This window comes from Echinops telfairi, unplaced genomic scaffold (assembly GCF_000313985.2).
Source record: "Echinops telfairi isolate 266 unplaced genomic scaffold, ASM31398v2 ScPeMD7_7469;HRSCAF=8507_0, whole genome shotgun sequence".
Taxonomy (NCBI): domain Eukaryota; kingdom Metazoa; phylum Chordata; class Mammalia; order Afrosoricida; family Tenrecidae; genus Echinops; species Echinops telfairi.
Window position 1 is genome coordinate 58,726,301 of NW_022111372.1, and position 24,170 is coordinate 58,750,470.

The 24,170-nt window shown below is 49.2% G+C and overlaps 2 protein-coding genes across 2 annotated transcripts in view; one reads left to right on the forward strand and one right to left on the reverse strand.

Moving 5' to 3' along the window:
- The window catches only part of DOCK2 (dedicator of cytokinesis 2), a 526,484-nt gene that overhangs the window by 94,531 nt on the left and 407,783 nt on the right, over positions 1 to 24,170 (reverse strand). Inside the window, exons 28-29 of the mRNA XM_004696777.2 lie at positions 11,211 to 11,309; positions 7,457 to 7,551 (exon numbers count right to left, since the gene is read on the reverse strand). Coding sequence (XP_004696834.2) covers positions 7,457 to 7,551; positions 11,211 to 11,309 — 194 coding nt within the window. The remainder of the gene's footprint in view (positions 1 to 7,456; positions 7,552 to 11,210; positions 11,310 to 24,170) is intronic.
- INSYN2B (inhibitory synaptic factor family member 2B) overlaps positions 15,325 to 24,170 on the forward strand; it is a 152,844-nt gene continuing 143,998 nt past the window's right edge. The window contains exon 1 of the mRNA XM_004696776.2: positions 15,325 to 15,471. The gene's annotated coding sequence lies outside the window, so the exon portion shown is untranslated. The remainder of the gene's footprint in view (positions 15,472 to 24,170) is intronic.

A 24,170-nucleotide genomic window follows, 5' to 3' on the forward strand; every position in this document is an offset into this window, starting at 1 on the left:
GCAGCCAGAGCAGACAGGAAGTGTGAGGTCTCTTTTAATAAAACAATAAATGTGTACCGTATTCTTCTTCATGGAAAAACAAGACATTCCCTGAAAATAAGACCTAGCGCATCTTTGGGAGCAATAATTAATATAAGACACTGTCTTATTTTCAGGGACATAGGGTATTACTGCTCAATGGTCCAAGCTGGAGTCATGATGATTTCTATACCCATTTCACAGATACAGTAACTGAGCTTTGGAGAGGTCAGGTTTCTTGCATCCTCGCAGCTAATTAGACCCAATCTCAAGTGGGGCTTTCTTCACAGCCTTTGCAGTGAATAAGATGGATGGCATGCTGGCTCCTCTGAAGATCAGTCTGCCATGATTAATTGTCTCTGGCCAACCTCTTTCGTAGACCCACCATGCACAGAGCCTCAACTCGCTTTGTTCCATTCTCACCTTGCTGCCTTGACCACAGCCATGTGGGTGCAGGACCAACACTTGAGTCAGACAGTCTTCATAGGTGGGCCTCAGCCAGTGGGGGGTCTTATGCAAGCGTTCTGTCCAATGGGAGCCACCATGGCTAGGTAGTGGTAGAACAAAGCCTTTTAGGCAATCCAGAAGCAGGGCAGGCAGAGGGAATGCAGTGGACCAGCAGGGGGCCAGAACACAAGGAGAGAGAGGGCCCTGAGGAGCAGCCTGGAGCACAGGCGTTCCTGGGGATGCTGAAGCCATGCGCAGGAAGGCTAGGGACAGAGAAGGCAGCTTCTGAGAGTAGGGATAAGGTGGCAGCAGAAGGCACCAAGCCCAGGTTGCATCCTGAAAGCAGTACTGCAAGCCCTAGCTCTGCTGCTCGGGCGCCTGCTTCCCCTCACCCCACAGAGCAGGTCCCCCTTAGGTGAGGCAGCAGAGAGTGTGTGTGCGTGACCTCCTGAGTACACCCAGAAACACCACTCCCTGGGTTTAACCCAGGATGGACACTTTGCACAGGCATACCTGCCAGGGTCATATCCCCACCTGCCCACTCTTCAGTGCCCTGACATCCAGGACCTCTGGGGCTCTCCATGCCCCCATGTGTCAAATGAGCCCTGCGTGCAGATGATAGGAGATGCAGGAGATGGCGTCTGTGGCTCCACATGTCAACATCCTCAGTAAACACTGGTGCTTGCTGCCAGCCACAGCCAAGACCCCACTGACTTCCGAAGGCTCTGAGCCCAGTGGAATGAACTGCTGTCTCATGCTGGCCCATCCTGATGATCGGCTGTGAGCCAGTGAGTCTCCAGTGGCTGATTTGTGGGTAGATCCCCAGGCCTTTCTTCCTAGGCTATCTTAGGGTAGCAGCTCTAAGACCTCTTCAGTAGCTTCACCAAACAGGAGCCGCTACTGACAGGTGGGTAGTGACTCAGCATGAGATGCATAGGCTGGGAATCGAACCTGGGTCTCCCACATGGAAGGTGAACATTCTGCCACTGAACCACATTGTTGCCGTTACAGTTATCCTGATCTGCCTGGCTTCATGCCCTAGCTCTGCAGCAGGAGGATCCAGGGCTAAGGGTCCTCTAGGTTGTGACAAGACAGGCCTGCCCATGCCCACAGGTTGCATGGTGTGAATGAAAAAGGATCAGTGGGTGGAAATTTCTTTGGGGTAAGAATCAGCATGGGATGGGGAGGACCTGCTGGAACCCCACCTCCCTTCCTTCAAGGGTCATGGGACATAGTTGATTCCACTGGTCAATTCTGGGAGATGGAAATCAAAGAACAGGTGAGGAATACGGAGTGCTCTCTCTCCCCGGGTGCACCGGGAACTCCATTCTCCCAGAGCCTTTAAGTTGCTTCCTTCACAACGTACAAAACGTTCCAAGCCCAAGAAGTTAGAATGAATCAGCAGACTCCAGCCCAGAGTGCGGGGCATGGCGGGGTTCCAGGCACCCCTCCATATAGCCCATGTAATACAGGCTTTCAGACAGGATGCAGCGGGGCTCCTGGAAGCCAGCCCCCTGCCGCTGAGCCAGACATCAGGATTAGATGTGTTGTGTGGGCTCCCAGAACCGTGGAGAGGTCTCCCTCCAGGCCAGGTAGACTGCAAGAGGAGGGACTTCACAGTTCAGAGTCCCACTGAAACAATATCCACCAGCCATCTGTCGACGGGTCCCAGTGTGGTGGCCTGTGCCTTGCTTGGAAGCGAGGTCCATGCAGGGTCACCCTGGAAGTCTGGTTTCGGCCAAGCTTCCAGACTACGATTGTCTATGAAGGCAGACTTAGCCAATGAAAATGTTGGAGAGAGCACCACACCTGGTCGATGGCTGGAGAAAGGCAATGCATTTGCTGACGCGGGCCCACAGCAAGGGCATGGGAGGCCCTTGGTGGGCTGGGCTGGCACCACAGGGCCATGATGAGCTTGACACGGCGGCAGCACATTGGATGGGATGGTCCGTGACCAGGAGGCGTCCCGTCCCGTTGTGCATAAGGTCTCTGTGCTTCAGAATCCACCCCAGGCTCGCCATCTATTCACGCAGTCAAGTCCAAGGAAGGGAGTGCATTGAGCCACAGTGAGCCGCTCGGTGCTGGGGGCAAGTGGAGGCCTTGAGGTGGAGCAGGCAAAGGAGGCTTTTGAGAAACAGGCTAAAGAATCCCAGATGTTGTGGTTGTGCTGTCCAAGGTCCTGACTCACAGCACCCTGATACACCATAGGAATGGAGAAGCCAAAATGAGCGCTAACATTTATGGAGTGCACCGTATGTGCCCACCATTCTTCTAACAACCTTATGCACGGTGCTTCATTCTGTCTCCAGAAAAATCGTCAGTTGTAGGCATGACACTTACGCAACGCGTACCAAACCAAATGCACTGCATTGAGTTGATGCTGGCACCTAGCGACCCTACAGGACAGAGGCGAATGCCCCCGTGGGATTCTCAGACTGGGACTCTTTATGAGAGCAGAAAGCCTCATCTTTCTTCCATAGAACAGCTGGTGGTTTTGAACCGCTGACCCTGCACTTAGCAGGCCAACATGTAGTCCGCTAGGCCCCCAGGACTAATGAGCAAAACAAAAGTCATCTAATGTCCCATACCTAGTAAATGACGGAGGCAGAATTTGAACCCAGGCAGTGGTCAGTTTAAACTTCTTCCTCTGGTCACTCTGTGTAGTGACTAGGGCACAGGGTCATTTGCCTGAGGGCATATTTCTGGTGTTCCCCCAACCAGGCTGCAAAAGCCCTGTATTCTGTGTTTTCAAATGGGCCCATGCACTTGCTGGGTGCCTGGACTCTTAATAAGTATTTGCGGGTTGATCGTCTTTAGAGAGGCTTTAGGATGTGTATAAATCATAATGCTGGATTCCAGATGGAGTTGCAGGTTTAGTTTTTCTCAGATCACATAAGAGTCAGGCAGGGGAGAAGTTCATCAGCCTAATTTTCTTAATCTACAGCACTGTATAGAACTTAAACATATAAAAATTTGCCACGTCGCATAATTCAGATCTTAATGGATAATGTAGCTTAACCAAGAGGGACCAGGGAGGCTCTACCAGGACGTATTTCTTAGAGTCCACATGCAACTTGATCCTCATACATGAACAGGGCAAAGCTGGGAGCCAATCACATCTGGAGCCCTCTGCCTCTTCCAATAAGCACCTGGGGCAGTAAATGCCAGATCCCACATGCATATGTGAATCCTAAGTGATGAAGGAGCAATGGCAAAAGCTGATGAATTAGAATAATATAATTAATGATAGAGAGAGGAGCAGAGACTAGGAGAGTGGGAAGGAAGGAAGAAAGGGAGCTACAAGCCAAAGGGGCCAACGGGTGGAGTGTGTGTCAGTCCCACGTATAAGCTGAACTTGGATTAGATATGTTTGGAGCAAGAACATGGTAGTGTGGGGAATACAGGTCCAGGTTTCATTACAGTACTCAATACCTAGCTATGTTCTCTTTGTCAAAATTATGTTGAAAATATCCACAATCTAACTACATGACCTTGGAGGAATCATCTCTTCTTCTGGGTCTCAGTAGATGATAGATGATAGATGATAGATAGATAGATAGACAGATAGATAGATATAGATATACAATGCAGCTAACAGCAGAACCGTCAGTGTTCACAGAACATGGGGGTACAGGTTGGAGTCCCCCAGAGGTATAAACACTTAAAGCATTCAGCAACTAACTGAGAGGTTGGGAACTCAAGTCCTTCCAGAGATCAGTCCCTTGGAAGAAAGGTCATTGAAATCAGCCATTGAGAACCTTGAGTTAGGACTTACTTGGCAGCAAATGGTAAGAAGCAGTAGAGGTTATTGGGCCTAGGCTCTGAGCAAATGGTCCCTGATTCCTCTTAGGGATGAACTATGGGACAAGTGAGTTATCTACTCGGGGCCTCCACTCCCTAGGGTCCCCAGGAGTTGAAACCGACTCAGTGGCAAAGAGTACATGGTCAAGCTGTTAGAAAGATTCAGTGAGCTACTTTGTGTACAGCGTTTTCAACAGCGATGGATCAGGCTGCTTAATAATTTATAAAACAAAAACCAAACTCCCTGCCATGGAGTCAATCAATGCTGACTCACAGCCACCCCCCTCTGTGGCATGTGTTTACAGGAGTAGAAAGCCCACTCATTCTCCTGCCAAGGAGCTGCTGGTGGTTTGGAACTGCCCACCCTGTGGATTATAGTCAAACGCGTAACTGCAAATCCAGTGGTCACCTCCTGTGTGACAGAGCAGGACTGCCACGTGGAGTCTCCCTGGCTGTCAGCTCTATGAAGCTGATCACCAGGCTTTTCTTTCTGGGTGCTCCTGGGTGGACAAGACCCATCAGATCAGCCCAGCAGTCAGGATGGCCCATGTGCTGCCAGGGGACCTGTCATAGCTGGTGATGAAGGACATTCTGAAAGTCCAGCCATGTGTCTGAGAGGTGAAAGATAACCCTCCCTTCTGGTGGCCTTTCCTAGGACCTAGGACCCTTGGGTCCCTTGGACCCATGGCGACCACCTTGGAGTCAGCACAGCCATGCCCCTTAGGGTTTTCAAAGGCTGGTTTTGTCAGAGGAGGTGGCCAAGGTTTTCTCCCAATCGACTTGTGGATGAACGCAAACTGCCAACCTCGCCGTGAGCCACAGTGCCCGTGTACCCTTCCCCCCACCTGCCCTGGAGCAGGGGAATGAGGCACAGGCTTAAGTCCCCCAAAGCTGCTTCTTGAGTTCACCTGGTGACCGTACACCAGCTCCTTCCAGGTTCTCCCGGGTACCATGTACTACACTCACCAAAGGACTCACGGCGAAACCCCATGGCGCGGAAGCTCTTATCTCCTTCCCACGCCCTGTTTCACAGATCAGGAAACAGAGGCTCCAAGAAAGGCACCATGATTTGATTAAGGCATGATGAAACCTGTGCTCCTAAGGACCTCGTTTTGTGGAGATTGAAGTACTCACTCAGCAGACCCTTAAGAGACACAAATACTTCTATTAAGAGATTCCTTAAAAAATTGCATTCTAATTTGCTAGGTATAAAGAAACAATGAATATTGTTTCATCTATGGGGGGGGGGGTCTAGACAAAAAGTGACTTTAGTCTGTAGCTAGCTGGGATGTCGGAGGGAAGGGTACTTGTCTGCAAAGAGTGCCCCCATGAGTCAGCCCATGCTTCTTCACAATGACTGTGCCTGCAGCTCAGAAGGGTAAACTGGCCAGGGTGGGGTCCCATCCGTGGCGCAAACATCAGTGGTGGACATCTGTGTATTCCCCTCCTTCTGGTAAAAACTCTGCGGTCTCCCTTTGCAAATGGGAACACCTTATCTCACCTTCGTTCCCAGATGTGGTGGTTTTGTAGAACTGACCACACATCCCAGTTATAGAAGTAGACCATGTGACCCATGCCTGACCGAAGAGCTTATTTCATTTTCCTGGCCCCAGCGGTGAATGGGGGAGCATGGGGTCTCCCCCAGACCTTGGAGATTAGCTTGCAGCTTCTGGATGGTCCACTGAGGACGGGGCTCGCTCTTGCTCTGGGGGATGCTAGTCTAACAACATACTTATCTAGACCTCGGGAGGCCCTCCTGGGGCCTCTCCTGGGGAAGGAGCTCATAGAGGACAGGAAGAGGCAGAGACAGCTGTCTTACAACCCTGCGGAACACCCAGACACAGCCACGCCTGAACTCAGACCTCTGGAGATGTTTAGTTATCGGAGTCAGTCAACTCTTTCTCCTTAGGCAAGCTGGACTTGGGTGTCTTTAAAAGCTCTAATCAGGAAGTACCCACTGAACACAAAGAGTTCATTATGCACATGTATGAAGGCTGGGCTTGATGTGAGGGTTTCCAAGGCTGTAAATCTTAATAGAACCAGACTACCATATCTTTTTCCCCCAGCAGAGGATCTGAAGACTTTGAACTGTGACCTGTTGGGCTAGGCGTTGAGCACTTTAACTACCAAGTCATCAAAGTCCCTTGAGTTGGCAGTAGGTGTTACACACACACACACACACACACACACACACACACACACACCACAGACAAATAAGTCTTTGAAAGGTTGTATCTTAAAGCCTCCACTTAGAATTCATATTAGCATATTAAAGGCTCTGAGAAGTTCTCCAGTATAGACCTTTTTCAAAGCAATTAAACCTCAATGCTCCCTAAACTTATTGCACCATATGTCTCAGAAAAAATACACATACACACATGCACACGGGCTTCAAAAATATAATAGAAAATATAATTTCTAGATCATTGATTTTTCCCCTGAACTTTTTGAAACCCCCTTGTTTATTGGACATTTATGCAATGTGGTACAGTTCAGAAGGCATTTTTATCATACTGCCCTGCACTCTTCTGCCTTAAACACAGAATTTGGTAAAGTGGAATGTTTAATAAGGGAGCCCTGGTGGCATCGTGGTTACAGGCTGGGCTGAGAACTACAAGGACAGCAGTTGGAGACACCAGCTGCTCCTTGGGAGAAAGACAGGGCTTTCTACTTCCAATAAGAGTGACAGGCTCAGAAATCCCCGGGGCAGTTCTACCCTGTCCCATAGGGTCCCCATGAGTTGGGATTGATTCCATAACAGTGAATTTGCGTTTTGAAAAATGCAGAAGAGAGAAAAGGTTTTCTAAGTAGCAGCTCATTTGGTAAGAGACAAAAGAAGTTAAAGAAATAAAGTTAAGACTGGTGAGGGGTTTCCCAGGGTCAAAATACAGGCAGAAAGGATCTGTTACACCTTAGGTTATTTTCAGCCAAACCCAAACCCAGCCCATTCCATCGAGTGATTCAGACTCATGGTGACCATCTTCTTCCAGCACAGGCAGCCTTATCTCTCTCTTGCGGAGTGACTCGTGGGTCCAAACCATCAACCTTTCCATTTGCGGTGCAGTGCTTACCCCACTGAGACCCCAGGACTCCTCTGTTTCTGCGGGGGAGGATCGATCCCCACAATGTTCCACCTGTGCCCTTGCCAGGGTGGATGGGTGAGGGCCCTGGGGGATGTGGGAGAGCTCACCTGTTCTGGACCATGCTCATGGCCCTCCAGTCCCCAGGGTACACATTCTTCCCAATGAGGTCCTTGAACATGATGAATGTCTCCATCAGGAAGTCCTGAAAGCCACAAAGCAAACAGACAGACATCCATTACCTGGCTTTATAGGGACTGACTGGAAAGACCTAGATCTTGTTCGCTCTTGGCATATTTTATTAATTATTTTCTAGCGTGGGAGGGGGGGTAAGGAGAGAGGTACAGCTTTCAGCCATCCGAGTGCATCTCATGGAGCCAGCCGTAATGGATTTTAAATGGAAGCTAAACTTTGGTCACCGGGAGACAAAGACGAGTGAAACATGAATATGGAACGTGGAAACACTCTCAAAATAAAGCACTATGAATTCTGTCTTTGGGAGTAAAGAAATAAATGCATTCATTGATGTGGCAAATTTAAAATCATCTCCCCAAGTATATACGGAAGATGGAAATAGCCTCCACTACATGAAAACATCGCAGGCCACTGAACAAACAAACTATTATTAGGCTGAACATCTAATTAGCAGTACTGTAAATACAGCTAACTCCTGCGTCACACACACGCACACGGGCCGAGTAGCGGAAGCACACTCCGGGCATCCTGCTCTCTCCTTTGAGGAGTTTCATAGCTCGCGGCCTTCCTACACCTTCTCAGACTTTGCAGTGGACCACGCTTGTGCTCCTTCCTTGGAGAACCTGAGTTTCAAGGCCAACCCAAGCAGCAACGAGCAGATGATTCGCTCTGGGGCCCTCCCGGACTGGAGAAAGGGAAGCCGTAACACCTGTGTTCTTCGGGTAAAATGTACAACCCACAGAAAGCCTTTCCAGAGCGCTTGCTTTAAGCCAGTGGTTTTCAAATGATGTTAACGACAAAATCCTTTGCTCAAAAGAAATCTTACCTGGAATCTAATAAATAAGACAGATGAAATGCGAAGTGCTCCAACTGAAGTGTGTGTGTTCGTGACAAAGGATAGTGGAGCTGGGAAGAACATAATTTGGAAATCACTGCTTTGAGCTAAATTGCAGGATTCTGGAAATGGGATTGGTTCCTTTCCAATAATCGTTGCTTCTAGGGAAAATTACCTCTATGCTTTATGTCCCAGGCTCTGCATCAGCAAACTCAGGATGCCATCTACCGTGCAGGGTTTCTGTGGGCACGGAATGGGTACTCTCTAGAAGGGTTCATGAGTAGTGCAGTGGCAGAGTTCTCCCCTTCCGTGTGGGAGACCCTGGTTTGATTCCCGCTGAATGCATCCTCTAAGCACTATCGCTCATCTCTCCGTGGAAGCTTGCATGTTGCTACGTTGCTGACTGGTTGCAGTGGAATGCAAGGAACCGGAAGAGGAGCCTGACAATCTACTTTTGCAATGGTCTGATCTGGAGCTGATGATGGGAAGGTGCAGGGCTGGACCGCACTTTGTTCTGTTGGGCACAAGGATGGGCTGAGTCAGAGGCCAACGCTACAATGGTTGACAGCAACAAGCCGAGATGCTCCGTACAGAGCTTGGCACAGTGCCAGTTCTCTGGGAGTGCTGAGTGAGGGTGGTGGTATTCTTCTTCAACCCCCATGTCACCTATGAATGTGTAGATATTATCGCAGGCATATCACCCCGGCATGGAAATGGAAAAGGGACCCTGGTGGATAGGTGGAAAACCCGGCTTCTGGAAGAGAAGATGCAGTGAGGGTCAGAGGGGGGCTTCAAACCCCAGCTCTGTGTCCTTGAGCAAGTGTACTGTGGACCCATGAAATGAGACCACTGACCCCTATGCCCTACTGTTCTGAGACGGATATAAGAAAATGCATGTGCTTGCCAAATAAGGACTCCTGTTCCCATTTGATTCCATAAAGCATCAATGGCTAGGAGTCCAGTCTGTCTTTGTCCATGTCTCAAGACCCAGAGAAGTTGGAGGTAGGAAATCTTTTGGTTGCTGTTTTAAATCATTTAATCTTTTGAAGGTAAAGATATATATATATATATTTTTTTAACTCATTCATTTATTTAATTTTAAGTTTCACCAACATGCAGGTCACATATCATATGGTACTCTCGCCCTATCACATGGTAACAGCTGTTCAACCATCCATTACCTCCCCAATTCCGGGCTATTTCTTCTTCCTTGTATTTGTTGCTAGCCCTTCATTCCCTTCCTCCCTGCCTGCCCCCGGCCACGGCCCTTTGAAACAATGAAGCCAGGGGTTGTCTCTGTAGGTTTACCTATCTTGGGTTTCATACACAGAAAAATTTCCAAAATCAAAACAAACCTCAAACAGCCTCACCACAATGATGGAATGAAACAGGGAAATGCCCATTGAAAACACAGGAGACAGTCCAGTTGAGTTAGTGTTTGTTGTTAGCGTTGAGACTACTCCTAGCAGAGCAGCCGCCACCCCCCCACCCCCCAGCTGCCGATGGACAGCTCAGTGGTCTGAGCACAGTCCTTGAGCTGTCCCAGTCCTCACCCTTCTCTGCCCATGTCCCTCCCTCACAAACAGACACTCAGCCCTCCTTGACATTCATTTTCTTATCTGCCCCCAAAGACTCACTGTCTTGCCAATCCCACTCCAGTGGGGAGACCATCTCCCTGCTGACAGGATGGAGGAGGATACTGGTTTGCCTAGTGATTCCCATTTTCTGGGCCACTCTCTGAGGCTGGTCATACCCCAGCACCCTGGATCCTACCAAGGAGAGTGGAGAGTAGCGCCCCTGGCAGCAAGACGTCAGACTCCGTCGTTGGGAAGAAGACGTGACAAAGGCTGCACTCGGGCTGACGAGTGGCTGGGTGGCCACACGGAGGGTCAAGATGCTCTGCTACACCCCAGGGGCAGCCTAAGCTGGCCTCCACGCGGATGAAATCACCTGCGGCTGATGTATGACGTAGACAACAGTCCTCAGAAGCTAGACGAATCGGTGCCCCTGTGGGTCAGCTTCCCCATCTGATACCTAACTTCCTCACTCTTCTGTATTGTACTGCACTTGTACTGTAGCATATGAGCCTATTGTGTTTTATGTATCTCTACCTATATGGTAGGCATCTTTTCCAGGGCACTAAATTCAACATGACAGGCTCTGCTTTCATTTCACCCCTAACCACTCATGACACCATCCCTACTGTACAGATGGGGACACTGAGGTTTCAGAGAGATGAATTTGCTACAAACAAACAAACAAACAAACAAACAAAACCACCACCCAACTCACTGCCGTTGAGTGGACTCCAACTCATCAAGACCCTGGAGGTCAGAGTAGAACTTCCCCTGTGGATTTCTGAGACTAGAACTCTTTATACGAGTGGAAAGTGTCCTCTTTCACCTGAGGTGGTTTTGAACTGCTGACTTTGTGGTTAGCAGCCCAACACGGAACCCTCTGCCCCACCAGGGCCATTCAGCTGGCTCATGACAAATCCTGATCCAAATACAGGACTGCACGATGCCAGCACTCAGGCTCGTCGGTCCCCAGATGCCCACGATTCAATAGCACATATTTGTTGAGCGGCATCTGGATTGTATTCTAGACATTTAAGTCTGTCTCTGATGTGGACTTGACGATGGGGTCTACAAGTGAAATCCACAAGTCCAGAGGGCAGTGAGAATTCAAGCGCTAGGCTGGCATGTTTATGAATGCTGACACCACATACACAAGTTCTTATGGGAAGCTGTTAAGGCCCGCCTTGCCGGACACTCCTGAGATCCCAGAGTGCACCCTGTCCTCCCCAGCCCGCCCGCAGGACCCTGTAGACTCACCACAAGCTCAGAGCTGGTCTGGAAGGTCTGAATGTAGGAGGAGTAGTGCTGGTCCCCCATCTGGTGTAGGATGGCGGTCATGCATGCCACGAAGTGACTCTGCAAGAAACGAAGGACATATGCCTTGAACCAGGGGCGCGGGGACCACGGCGTGCTTCCACACCATGTCCTCCACCAAACTGGAACGTACCCCAGCCATCTCTGAGCGACTCTAGAAAGTCCCCCTCTTCTGATCCCGGGATGGAGGATCTCTCCTTCCCTCAACAGCATGTGAACGTTTTCCCGTGAGGAGGTGTGCTCCTTGTTCACTCATCCAGAAATTATTTCCCGCAAACTGTCTAGGTGCCTGGAACTTCCAGAGAAGGCACAAACGTAGAGAAAGAAGCCCAGACCCATTCCACCCGCATGCTCACAGCCAGTCGGGGAGGAAAGACAGAAACCTGTCCCTCCCTACTGCGTGTGAGGTGGGCAGCTGGAGGTCCCGCCAGGATGGAGCTCCTGAGGAGGGGCCTTTCCCTCCCACCCACACCCTCACTCCCTCCTTTTTGGGTTTCAATGTTTTATTGTGTTTTTAGTGAATGTTCACTGAACATTAGGTTCCCATTGGACAATTTCTACACAAATCATTCTGCAGAGTTCTACGTTAACTGCACATATATATACTCATCATGCTACCCAAGGCACCTTTTAAAAGGTCTAGAAAAACAGAATTAAAAATGGAAAGATAATGAAATTTCCCCCCACAAACTTATATTTTTCCACTTGTATCTATGTTGGACATTTTTAAAAATGTCCCTCATTGTCTCTAGTAATTATTTTTAACTGTTTTATGGACAAGTAATTCACATATTATACAGTCCGATGCTTTAATCATTTTAAAAAGAGTTGTACCATCATCACCACATTCAACTTTAGGATGCTTTGCTCTTTCTGTACTCATTCTTATTAGCTTCCCACTTCCCCCAACCTCCCCTACCATAACCCTAAGAAACTATTAATCCAGTCACTACGCTATAGAATTACTTTTCTTGGATTTCATATGCAGAAAAACATGCAAACCCAAACACAGAAATCACCGCAACAATGCCAGAATAGAACAGAGAAAAACCGCAATTGCAAAGAAAGCATAAACTATTAACAAGTAGAACAAATTTAAAATGAGTCAAACATTGCACCCTAACTGCATCTATGGCCATTCACATCCCTGGTCTCTGGTCCCAGGGGATTTACCAGGGGTTTAATGTGGGGACTTTGCAAATGAATGTTGGGCTTTCACTGTTATTCATAGTCTTCTGCAAACAGGGTGCTCAGAATTTAAACTCAGATGCTGCTCCCACCCTGGCCTTGGATTTTATTATTTACAATCTTTAGATCAAACAAGCTGGTGTGCTTCTTCCATATGCTGTTAGCTGACACCTCATACATTGTTGCTTGTTTTAAGATAACCCTTTAAGAACTCAGACGCGATTCTTTCTCAGAGCTGGGCACCATCTGCTTTCTTTACCACACTCTGCTATGGCACCCATTTATTTAGTGATCTCTTTTTTTTGAGATGGCCACATCATAAGAGCTCATTTTTTTAGATCATGACCCTAATTAAGTGGGAGCCCAAAATCCATTCCTATATCTATGGTTTACACATGTCCCTGGCTCACTTTGGAGACATCCTGATTATTTTATTGGTGAACATTATAAGTTATCCCCATGGGCATAGGGCAATTCTATCAATAGTATCATTTATTTATCCAACGATAAGAAAATAATGTTGTTGAGAAAAGAAAAGATACAGATATAGGACAGTTTTTAAGACTAAAATACATGGAATGTTGACATGTACAGATGAAAACTTAAGTTAGTGGACACTATATAAAAAATGAGAGTTGGAGATAGGGCAAAACTTTCAATAATGCTCATTCTAAGAGGCTGAGTTATCAAGAGGCTCCTTTCTTGATAAAATGTTTACACGTCTGACCTCTGGCTGCCTTCGGCTGGAAGCAGGGACGGAAAAATCCCTTGCTGCACCTTTCCTGGCCTCTTTCTCACTAATGCAATTTCAAAGTCTTAAAAAGTGTCCTGTGTCCTTTCAGAAAATCTATCCAGATTCCCTCTTTGGAGCCACCAAAAGTAGTCATTGCAAACACCCCCCACCCCCCACCCCCCAATCACCACAATAACCTTTTATGCTGATCTCGGTCTTGAATTTGTCTCACCCAGCGTACCCCTTCAAGGGCCATTGTTTTGATTGGACTTTGTTTTTTGAAGGGAAAATAACAAGATGAAGACAACTATATGACTGAGAGAACGTGTTTGCAGCCCCCCCCCCACCCCCTAATCACAGAGACATGCTTAAACAAGCGTTGTTTAGAACAAATCAGTGCATGTATGACATGGAACTCCCATAGCAATGCATTTTTGACTCACCTAAGAGTGGGATCATTGGTTCATAAGAGAGTTTGGTGTTCAACATTTTGAGAATGGTCAAACTGTTTCTCTCCACAGCCCCTTGAAATGTGTCAGGCTCCGTGTGGGATCTAGTGCAGGGCGGCCATGAGTCAGTCTCACAGAGCCCTTCCTCTACCGGGGTTGGGGTGGGGGTGGGACTCTTGGGAAAGATGGTGGCGAATAGAAAGAACTGGAAGCAATGGTCCTTGATCTTCAAGAGTTATGCTCTCTTTGGCAAAGTAAGGTTCATGCCCAGGAGGAAACGAAGCCCAGACTCTGGCTCTGTGACCCAGACCATGTTTCAGAGAAGTATAGATCGAAGGAAAATCAACGTGGGATCTAGAGGGTTGGTGGGTCTGTGACGCTTGATTTTACTCCGGAATCAGGGCTCTGGCCTGTCTGGCTCAATGCCCTGGCTGATAAAGCGTGTGTGGAACATAATGCAGGGTCAAGGAGGAGACTGGGAAATGTTGCGCTTGAAGCAATGAAAAGGGAGTTTGGCCTTACAAAAGGTTGCCTTTGTTTAAAATGATGTAAGAATTGTGAAGCTGTGGGCCCTGGCAGGTGGCAGGCCTTTGGTTTCCTTGCAGTGCTGGGGAAGAGCCTGGAGCCCCATTGGCACTCCTATACAGGCAGTCCTGGGCTTAGAAGATGTTCCTCAACCAATAGCACGTTTCCTACGTCGGTCCCAAGGATCTGCACTCTCACTTGCTTCTAAATCCTTTAAAATTAGGCGCATAGGGACCATGTGTTCTTTCCCCGACAGCAGGGCAGGCTGTGGAATCAGCAGGGCCTGGTGCCAAAGGGCGCTCCTGATCAGGCGCACTCTTGGTGTAGTGACGTCTCACTTCAAGTCCGCAGTTCAAAACCACCAGCTGCTCTCGGGGAAAGACGAGCTTTTCTACTCCCTGCAAAGGCAGTTCTACTCTGCCCTATAGATGTGCTGTGAGTCGCCATCAACTCGGCAGCAGTGAGGTTTTAGGTTTGTTGGATTGGTTTTGAGTGCGAAATGAAAAAGCTGGGCCCTTACAAGTGGACAGCAGCAGAGGATGAATCCACACATGAGACCCTTTGCACCTGCACAGGTCAGGCCCGCTGCCTGCCGGGGCCACCAGACTCACATCACACACCGCGGACGTTCAGGAAAACATGCCCAGTTGGGACAGGAGGTGGAGCTGGGCTCTCAGGAGCAACCGCCAGCAACACGGGTGCACGGATCTGCAGCCTCTGCCTCGGAGGAGATCAGGGAGTAGAATCCTCTCTCTGGTTCCGGCCCCCAGGGGGTGGAAGTGAGTTTGTAAAACAGTCTCTCCTTTTCCTACCAGACAGCATTAGCATCACTGCTAACTTAGCAAGGTCCCACTCGGAGGGAGTTCTCGGCCTTTGCCACTGCTCGTGTACAGCTCCCACTGAGAACTCATCCATGTTGCTGTGTGCCGCGCTCCCGGCCCCCCGCCCCCCCGCCAGGCTGGATGGGGAGAAGAGCCCCGTGAAGATGTGAGGGGTGTGAGTGCATGGACGCACACTATCCATGCTTCTCACCTCCCTCTCTTCTCGCCCTTCCTTTAAAAAAAAATTCAGCCGGCGGCCACTAGAGGTCTTTTCTTTTCACATAGTAGCTGCTGTGCAGTTTGTTCGGCTTTTTTATTTATTCCTACGTGAGCAGACCCACTACACTTCTTGCATATAAACAGTGAACATCACAACGGAAAGGACTTATTCTTCCCTCTTTTGGAGTAATTCCGCTGCCGGTCAGAGCCTGACTTGGTTTGCCAGGAAAGGAGGAGTCATCTTCTGCAGGTAATTCCACTGCTTCCAGGTAAGAGATCCGTGTAGGTTTGATTTTCTTGCGATGAAGGAGCTGCTGAAGGGAAAATGTAGTGTTCTCTTGGACAATACTTTACTTTTAAAGCTTTGGTTTCCGGGAGGTCAGTGCTCCCGGGTGTAAGTGTGTGTGTGGGTGTGTGTAAAGCTGTGATTGTCTGGAACTGCAGGATGCCCCAAATGCATAGATATGGATGGCTTGTTATTTCCAGTGGCTCGATTTGAATTTGAAGGGGTGAGGTGGGGGTGGGGGGCAGGGGGAAATCAAAAAGCAAATCTCAGAGCTCAAGTTGCTGGGTATTATCTTGCAAAAGGATGCCTGCTGTTAAACCTTCTTGAGAGAAACTTCCATGTTTCATTTTAAAAGGAGGAGAAAAAAGGGGGTTGGAATGGGGGAGGGTTTCCTGTCCCCATTTCCAGAGAGTGATCATTTTCAGAGAGAAACCATCATCTTTGTCATAAGGGGTTGGGCACTGTGGTATAGTTCATGGATCAATTCAGATTACTTTCACCAGCTTGTTAATGTCTCCATTCTCACCACCAGATAGGCAAAGCCAGCTGGGTGCCTTTCAGTTCCATTTGTAGTGTAATGTGACTGAAGTTTGGACAAGTTACCTACACAGGGCTGTTAATGGGAAAGGACAGTGTTTGACTTCCAGTCAAGGGGGCGGGGGGCATCATTTCTTCCCTAGGACAGTGGGCAGCCCCTTTTGGTATTGAATATTGGATCTGTCAGAAACCAGCCAATATGATGGACAGATTTGTAAAATGGACTGAGATACCAGCAGCAGGCTCGTATTTGGAAAAAGCTCCATCCGCTCTGTCGGTTAATTAAAATACAATACAATAAAAGAAAGAAACCCTCTCTCACACACACACAACGATAGAAGGATGAAGCGACAGGATACTTCTCAAGCCTGACCCTGTTCCCTGAGGGCCCTCAAAATGGCCTGCCCCATCCTGGCCGTCTGCCGCTACCTTGAGAAGTTCTCTCCTGACTTGCACAGCCACCATGTTGTAAATGTGTAGAAAGAGAAATAGGAATGGAGGGGGGAGGGGGCGGTGTTGGTGATCAGTGCTGCTATTTGCCCTAGCAACTGACATACTCCGTATGTTGCCCCTGCTCAAAACTTTACAGTGTAGCAACCCAAACTCCAATTTCTGCCAGCAGCAGGGGAAAGCCTGCAGAATACTACATGGGCGAACGGAGCCCCTGTGGAGGGAGCCCCTGCAGCGTAGGTTAGTGAGAATCCCCCTCTTTCCCATGGGGGTGGGGGGCTCCTAATCAACATCTATCTATGGGCGAGTCTTAAGGCAAGCACTCATCCATACCCTAGCAGCGTGCCAGGTACTGGCACGGGAAAGGGCTTCTTCAAACACAGAATGCTAGGGGGCCCTGCATATTAATTCCAGAGAGAAATCGTGTCTGAGACACCGGCACAAGCCAGGCAAAGTCACCCAGGCTCTGTTCAGGGTGGCTGAAAATGCAGCTAATGAATCGCAGCGTGAAGAGACCGGGTTTGAAATTAGGTCAAACGTGTAAAAATAAGTGCCATCATCGGAGGCACTCGGCTGACGAGGGGCTACTTAACACCTTGAGTGGCAGGGCTTATTTGCTGTCTGGAACGCTCTTCAGTGAAGGCGTGACAATCAATCCTCTTCACTAATTCGGCCCACCAGGACAGAGGGAGCCCGAGAGGAAAGCGGGGGCTCTGAACTGTGAAGGCCAGAGAGAAGAAGCACGCCCCAGTACTGTGTGACCCCCACATGAGTGAGCTGGGGTACGAGGTGGGCACCCCCAGGAGGCAGCCTTCCCTAAATCCTTCCAGAATGCTGATCGAATGGTTACGCTCTGGGAGCTAAGGTGCCAACAGTTGCGGTGCCCAGCCCTGACTTCAAACACACCGACACACACCATCCACATCGCTGCAATGAACCAAAGAGAGTCCATCCGTTGGCCCTGCCCTGGAACGCACACCACATGGGGGAGAGGGGCATGGCTTCTGCCGAGGCGGCCCCCCATTCACCTGAGATTAGTAGGAATGATAGAATCGCAGAGGGAGAGAAAAAGCCAACTTCGAGAGCTTGCTGCCTAAATGCCAGCATTACTATGCGATACCAGCTGGTGACACGTTGCTATAGTAACTTCAAATAATGTGCACGACCAAAATAAAAAAATATATATACAGAAAGCACCAAGGAAGGAGATGAAGGAAAGTTTGCCTGCTGAGGGGAGCTCACTGGGAGATGAAAAGTTCTTCCTGTTTGCCCTCTGTTTCCCGAGAGTAGCCAAATGCCATTCCCAGGTTGCTCGTCCATTCACCCCGCGCCCGCCCTGAGGTTATATAACAGATCTCATTCTCGGATGGAATTGGTGCTGTCTGCATGGTGAATCCAGGTCTGGAGGTGGGAGGCTATGGTGTCAGGAAAAACAAGGACTCTAAAGTCTGAGCGCAGCGCTGTGTCAGGTGGCCCTGAGTTGTCATTGGGAGCACTCTTCGGGAGAGCGAAGGTGAGCATTCTGTTCTTGCAGTCACCACGTTCTGGGCACTGCGCTGGGTGTTGGCATACAGCAGTGAGCAGGGCAAATCAGGTCGTGCTTCCAGGAGCTCCTACACCTGGTTCTGCCAGGAGTGAGAGGACAAGAATGGGGACCTAGGAGCCAGACTGCCTGAGTTCAAAGCCCATCTCTACTGCTCACCAGTTGCATAACCTTGGCCCCGGTCCCTCATTTATAAAAGGGAATAAAAGTATGTCCTACCCAACGGTGGCGAGGTTCATGCAGTCTGGGTAAGAAGATTAAATTAGTTAACTTGTATAAAGCTTAGAACATAGAAAACCATCCCATGTAATTGATTCCAACTCAGTAGGATACCATGTGAGTCAGGGTAGACCCTCACTCCCAAAGGCTGCTGGGTAAGCTTTGGGCTGCTAACCACGGGTTAGCAGTTCAAACCCATCAGCTGCTCCAAGGGAGAAAAATAGGCACTTTGTTGCCATAAAAACATACACCCTTGGGGACCCTAGACAGGGTCGCTATGAGTTGGAATCCACTTGAGGGCAGTGGGTTTGGTCCATGGCATGTCCAGGTGGATTCTAACTGCCAACCTTTCAGTGGGTGGTAAAGTACAAACCAACTGTACCACCTACTCTTATTGTAACAGCAGCTGCTGTGGCTGCATTGGGTCCAGACAAACTATGTGGAGTATGTAGATCAATGGCATTCTTGACCCTGACCGGGCGTGATTGCTGTGCCTAGACATGTCTGCCTGATCCACAGCAAGCCCTCCTGGCTAAAGTTTGGGAAACCAGCTACATGCCCTTTGGCTCGTAACGTGCCTTTGGTCACTGACCGTGCTCAGAGTGGAGTTGCTTAGTAAATTGAGTGTGTGCCTCCTGGGACAGAGCGTGCTGGAGGATTCCTTTCAGGAGAGGACAAGTGCGGCAGGTCGGACAAGTGGCAGAAGGCGCCATCGCATTCCAAAGCAGGTGCTATGCCTCCTTGGATGGGAAACGTTGTGCCCCAGTTGTGTGGCTGTAGGAGATGCCCGTCTTTGGCATGCTTAGGTTACCAGGAGCTCCTGCCATGTTACCTTGTTTCACGGAGAAGCTTTCTGATGGCCAGTAGCCTGAGTGGTGGGGAACCTGCTCTGTGTCACAGGGACCTGAGGGACCCACCCTGCCCCTGACATGCTCAACCTGCACAACATGGTGCCCCTTGCCCTCCTCCTTGCCCGGCGCTGTGGACATTGGTGATGAATCAGCTCAGGAGCACACACTAGAGCCTGAACCACAGGCACCGACTCTCTGTGGAGAGCTATCCTGACTGACGAGGAGCAGCACGGGAGGGGTGACAAAGCGGCTGCAAATCGCCGGGAGACCAAGAGCCTGAATTCCTCGCACATTTTTCCTTTTAAACCAGCACGGTGCCATCTGGTCGGAGCCCTCACATGTGGCTGTGTATGGTGAAGCCACTTCAAAGCCTCTAAAGGGCACCACGGGGCTTTTCATCACACGGGAGGCGGAAGGCAGGTAATGTTCACTCATTCCTTCCTCCTGTCAAGTACCCTCCATTCATCATCTCAGGATCCTCCCACCGGCCTCGTGAGCCTGTTCACCCCATTTTACAGAGCTGCAGTATGTGGCGGGGCAGGAATGGATTAAGGTCTTCCTGACTCCAAAGCATGGGCTCGTTTCAGGTTGGCTCTGCCAGGGTAGGTGAGTTCCCGTCCATGTATTCATTGCCGTGTCACCAGAATTCAGCACAGACCCCACACATCATGCGGGCTCAGTCAAGGTGTGCTAGATGAGTGATAAAAACGCTTAGGGCATTTCCTCACCTCCAAAATGGAATGTCACAGGAAAGCCGTACAGTTTTCACATGGATGTGAGGGCCCTGTGTGGGCTTTGGGAGAGCCCAGAAATAAAAGACGTTTCATTGTACACACAATCATAAAGGCCCCGAACGCCAAACTCACTGTCGCTTCTGACTCAATACGACTCTTAACAGATTTCTGAGGCGTCGTAAATCCTTACAGGGGCAGATAGCCTCACTTTTGTCCTGAGGAACAGCTTGTGGGCTTGAACCGGCAACCTTGCGGTTAACATTCTAACACCTAACCTACAGAGCCACATGCATACTACCATAAACTCTAAATCGCCCTGCCATCGAGTCTATGCTCACTCATGGTGGCCCTACGAGATGGACCATGTGAGTTTCTCAGGCTGTAGCCCTTTCAGGGGATAGAGAGCCCCGTCTTTTTCCTACAGAGTGGTTGGTGATTTCGAATTGCTGACCTTGCAGTTAGCAGCCCAATATATAACCACCCTGCCTCCTTTACATACAACCATACACTCTGTCAAATCACATTGGATCCAGCCAGGGTGAGATCATCCATTCACACATTCATTCATTGTGCAGACCTTTCTTGCTCCCACTATGAGCCAAGCATGACTCCTGGTCCTGGGGGGACAGTTGTGAAAGAGTTAGAAAGGCCTTTGCTTTGAACAAGGAGCCCTGGTGGCCCAGGGGTGAAGGCCTGGCTGCTAACCAAAAGGTCGCAGTTTGAACCCACCAAACCTCTGCAAGAGAAAGATGTGGCAGATGCTTTCGGAAAGCCGTGGGCGCCACTTAAGGCAGCCCTGTCCTCTCGGGTCGCTGTGAGTCAGAGTCAAGTGCACAGCAGTAGGCTTTGCTCTGAGCAAGGGGCCTGGACAGCGAACACCCAATAGTAAACAGCTGCATCAGTCAGATCATTTTGGACAGTCATACACAGTACTAATGATAAAGTAGCACAAAGCAATGGGAGAGAGATGGAGGAAGGAAGTGGTCTCTTTAGATAGGGCAGAGAGGAGGCCTCTGAGATGAGATAGTTGAGTGGAGTCCTGAATAGTCAGAGTTAGTCTTACAAAAAGTCAGCAGACTGCAGGGCAAGTGAGCCACACGCAGTGCACAGTGAGAATGGGCTTGGAGGGGTGGAGGAACTAGCTGAAAGGCAACCAGCGTGCCAGACTGCATGGATGAGGGAGGGTACCACCCCAGAGGAGGCCAGAGAGCCAGGTCCTGTGGTGCCGTGGGACACACGTGGGTACGAGTTCCGTCTTTCTTGGGCTTTAGAGCTCCTCCTAGCTGCTGAGTGTTTTAAGAGCTCCCCCGTCAGAGAAGCCGTGCTGGGTCTTACCACGCAAGCCCATCGCCCAGGTTCTTCTCCTGCAGTTGTTCCAGGGTCACAGGCAGAGGCCAATTACCAAAGAAGCGAGGGAAGCACATGCTGGCTTGTGCTTGCTTACAAATCCGTAGAGGATAATTTCAAACATTTATTTCCCCACCTCATCAAAGATGCATCTGTGTGTCTGCCAACCCCGTAGCACCCCTTACAGAATCAAAGCCTCTTTTCACATTTACAGTCCCTGACAGGGGCAGAGTGCCCAGGCAGCAAGGTAAGCACAGACTGACGTGTGCTTACTTTATTTATTGGGCAATCCGCCCTGGTCCATGAGAAGTGCAGATCATGTACCGAGTTGACTCCTCCTGGCTCCTGGTGGTGCCTCCCCCTCCAGTGGCACGTTTCACGAGATGCGTCTCTTTCAACAGAACCCGCCCTCCCCCGCTTCCACTCCGCACGAGTAGATGCAGATGCTAGTTATGCACCGAGTCTGTCCACCTGTCTTTCTGAGTGGAATGAACGGGAGGAGCCTGCTTCTGACAGCCCCTGGTCTCTGCCAAAAGCCCTTCCAGTCGGTGGGACCCGGACAGCTTCCAAGACACCCCGGCTTTTAACAGAACAGAAAGAATTCTTTGGAATGTTTCTAATTGCATCTATGGGGGTGTGGGTGGGGCTTTTCACAAATGTGATTGCAAAAAGAACAGTTTCAGACACCAAGACTTTATTCTTAGCCTACATCAAGTCTTCCAAGTTTCTCGCTGAACGTCTCCAGAAAGGTTATGCAGACGCGTCTGTCTGTCTGTCTTGAGTCCTGGACAATATGATATTGTCCTCAGCTCACACTTGGCTGAGAAACACCAGAGCCCGAAGTATCAGTAAGGCGTCGAGTTCCACATGAGCACGAGCACCCGAGTAGCACCTCTCCTCCCCAGCAAACACCTGCATCCTGGCTAAAATGACCCCAAGGCTACCCTGCCATGGGGAACCGGGTCATGAATGGATATTACATCTTAGGCAGGAGGTATGCATCAATGGGCTAAAGGATGATAATAATAAGTAACTACCATTTAAAAGGAGCCCTGGTGGTATAGTGGGTTATACACTGGGCTGCTTATCAAAAGGTCAGCAGTTCAAAGCCACCAGCTGCTCTGTGGGAAAAGGTGAGTCTTTCTACTTTCATAAAGTGTTACAGTCTCAGAAACTCACAGGGGAAGATCTACTCAGTCCTGTAGGGTCCCTATGAGTCAGAATCAATTCAAAGGCAGTGATTATTTAAATTTTAATCACTTAAAAGGCTAACTGTGTATCAGGCACTGGGCTAAGCGCTCTGTGTCCATCTGTAACAGCAGCTCTAACCTGTGGGTTGCGACCCCTTTGGTGGTTGAATGATCCTTTCACAGGTGTTACCTAATACATAACAGTAGCAAAATTACAGTTATGAAGTAGCAAAACAATATTTTTATGGTTGGGGGGGCAGCACAACATGAGGAACTATATTACAGGGTCATGGCATTAGGAAGGTTGAGAACCATTGATCTATAAGGACATTTTTAGGGTGGTGGCAAGGGCAGAAAATAACAGGAAGAGTGAGCTAATATTAGTCGGAGCTGATATATGTCAGACATCGTGCTAAATGCCATGCTCACGGTGAGAACAGCCCCCGGTCACTGAGCACTCACTCCCGGCAAACCTTGCACAGGTGTTTTCTCACGTCTTCCTGATTCACAGCATTCAGAAGTTGGTGGTGCTTTATAGATGGTGAGAGGTGACACACTACGCCTAGTTCCCCCTGACCCCAGAGTGTTTGCTTTGCTTTAGGAAGAGGAAGAAGAAGAAGAAACATTGTTGCTTTGTAAGTGTGACACAGGAGCACAGTTGGTGTAGTAGTTACATGTTGGGCCATGAACCACAAGTTTGGCAGTTCAAAACCACCAGCTTCACCTTGGAAGAAGGATGAGGTTGTCTACTCTTGTAAAGCTTTACTGTCTCAGTAACTCAGAGGGGCGGTTCTACTCCATCTTACTGTTTCTATGAGTCAGAATTGACTCGATGGCAGTGAGTATGATTTTTGGTTGTGTGCTACAAGGTGATCTGTATCATTGTCATGACAATTAAGCACCATTGTGGTAAAGAACAATGTGCAATATTTCACTTCTCTCTCTCCTGAATTAACTGAATATTAGCAAACATCAATCTATGGATTTCTTTCATCCATCTAGTGGGGGGGATGGATGGATTTTTTTAAAAAAATGGTGGCCACATGGGTGGTTAGAGCGATCAAGCTAGACTGCCAGTCATACTGATAGGGACAGACAAAGGGCTATGTGGACAGAAGTCGCTCTCTTAAATGACTATGCTCTAAAACTATTAGTTTCCCATGTAAAACCATGGCTCTGCTGAGAATAACCAGCTAGTTGCCCTTGAGTAGACTCTGATGCAGGGCGACCCCTTGTGCGTCAGAGTAGAACTGCACTCCACGAGGCTGTCAAGGGCTACTTTGGGGGAAGTCGATCACCAGGACTTTCTTATGAGGGACTTTTGGAAGGACTTGCCCCTTCCACTTTTCGTTTAGCATCTGAGCACCTGAAGATACCCTTTCCATTGTCTGCAGTGCTTGGGTTCTGAAGGGCAGGGAAGGGTTTTGTGTGGGGCACTCATGCCAACAGTAGAAAGGATATCTGGTTTCCCAGAGAAATAGCTTGGCTGGAAGGTACTGGATGGAGCATCCTAAGTCTTGTGATTAAACTGCAGCTATCTTCACTATGCTTTGAGACCTTGGCTTTGATGATGACGATGACGACGACAATGGCTCTGATAACACTGTTGAGCCTAGGAGGCTGTGAGGAGGGAGTGGGAAGACACCCTCAGTGCAGAATCTGGCGTGTCACCGATGCTCCTGAAACCGTGGCCCCTTTCTGAATCACCAGGAACCATTTACTGATCAGCAGCAGAGGCATGGCACTAGCTTTCCAATGGCTTGTGGAGGGGATGACCGAAACCTCCCTGTGGGCCTGAAAAGCTGCATTGC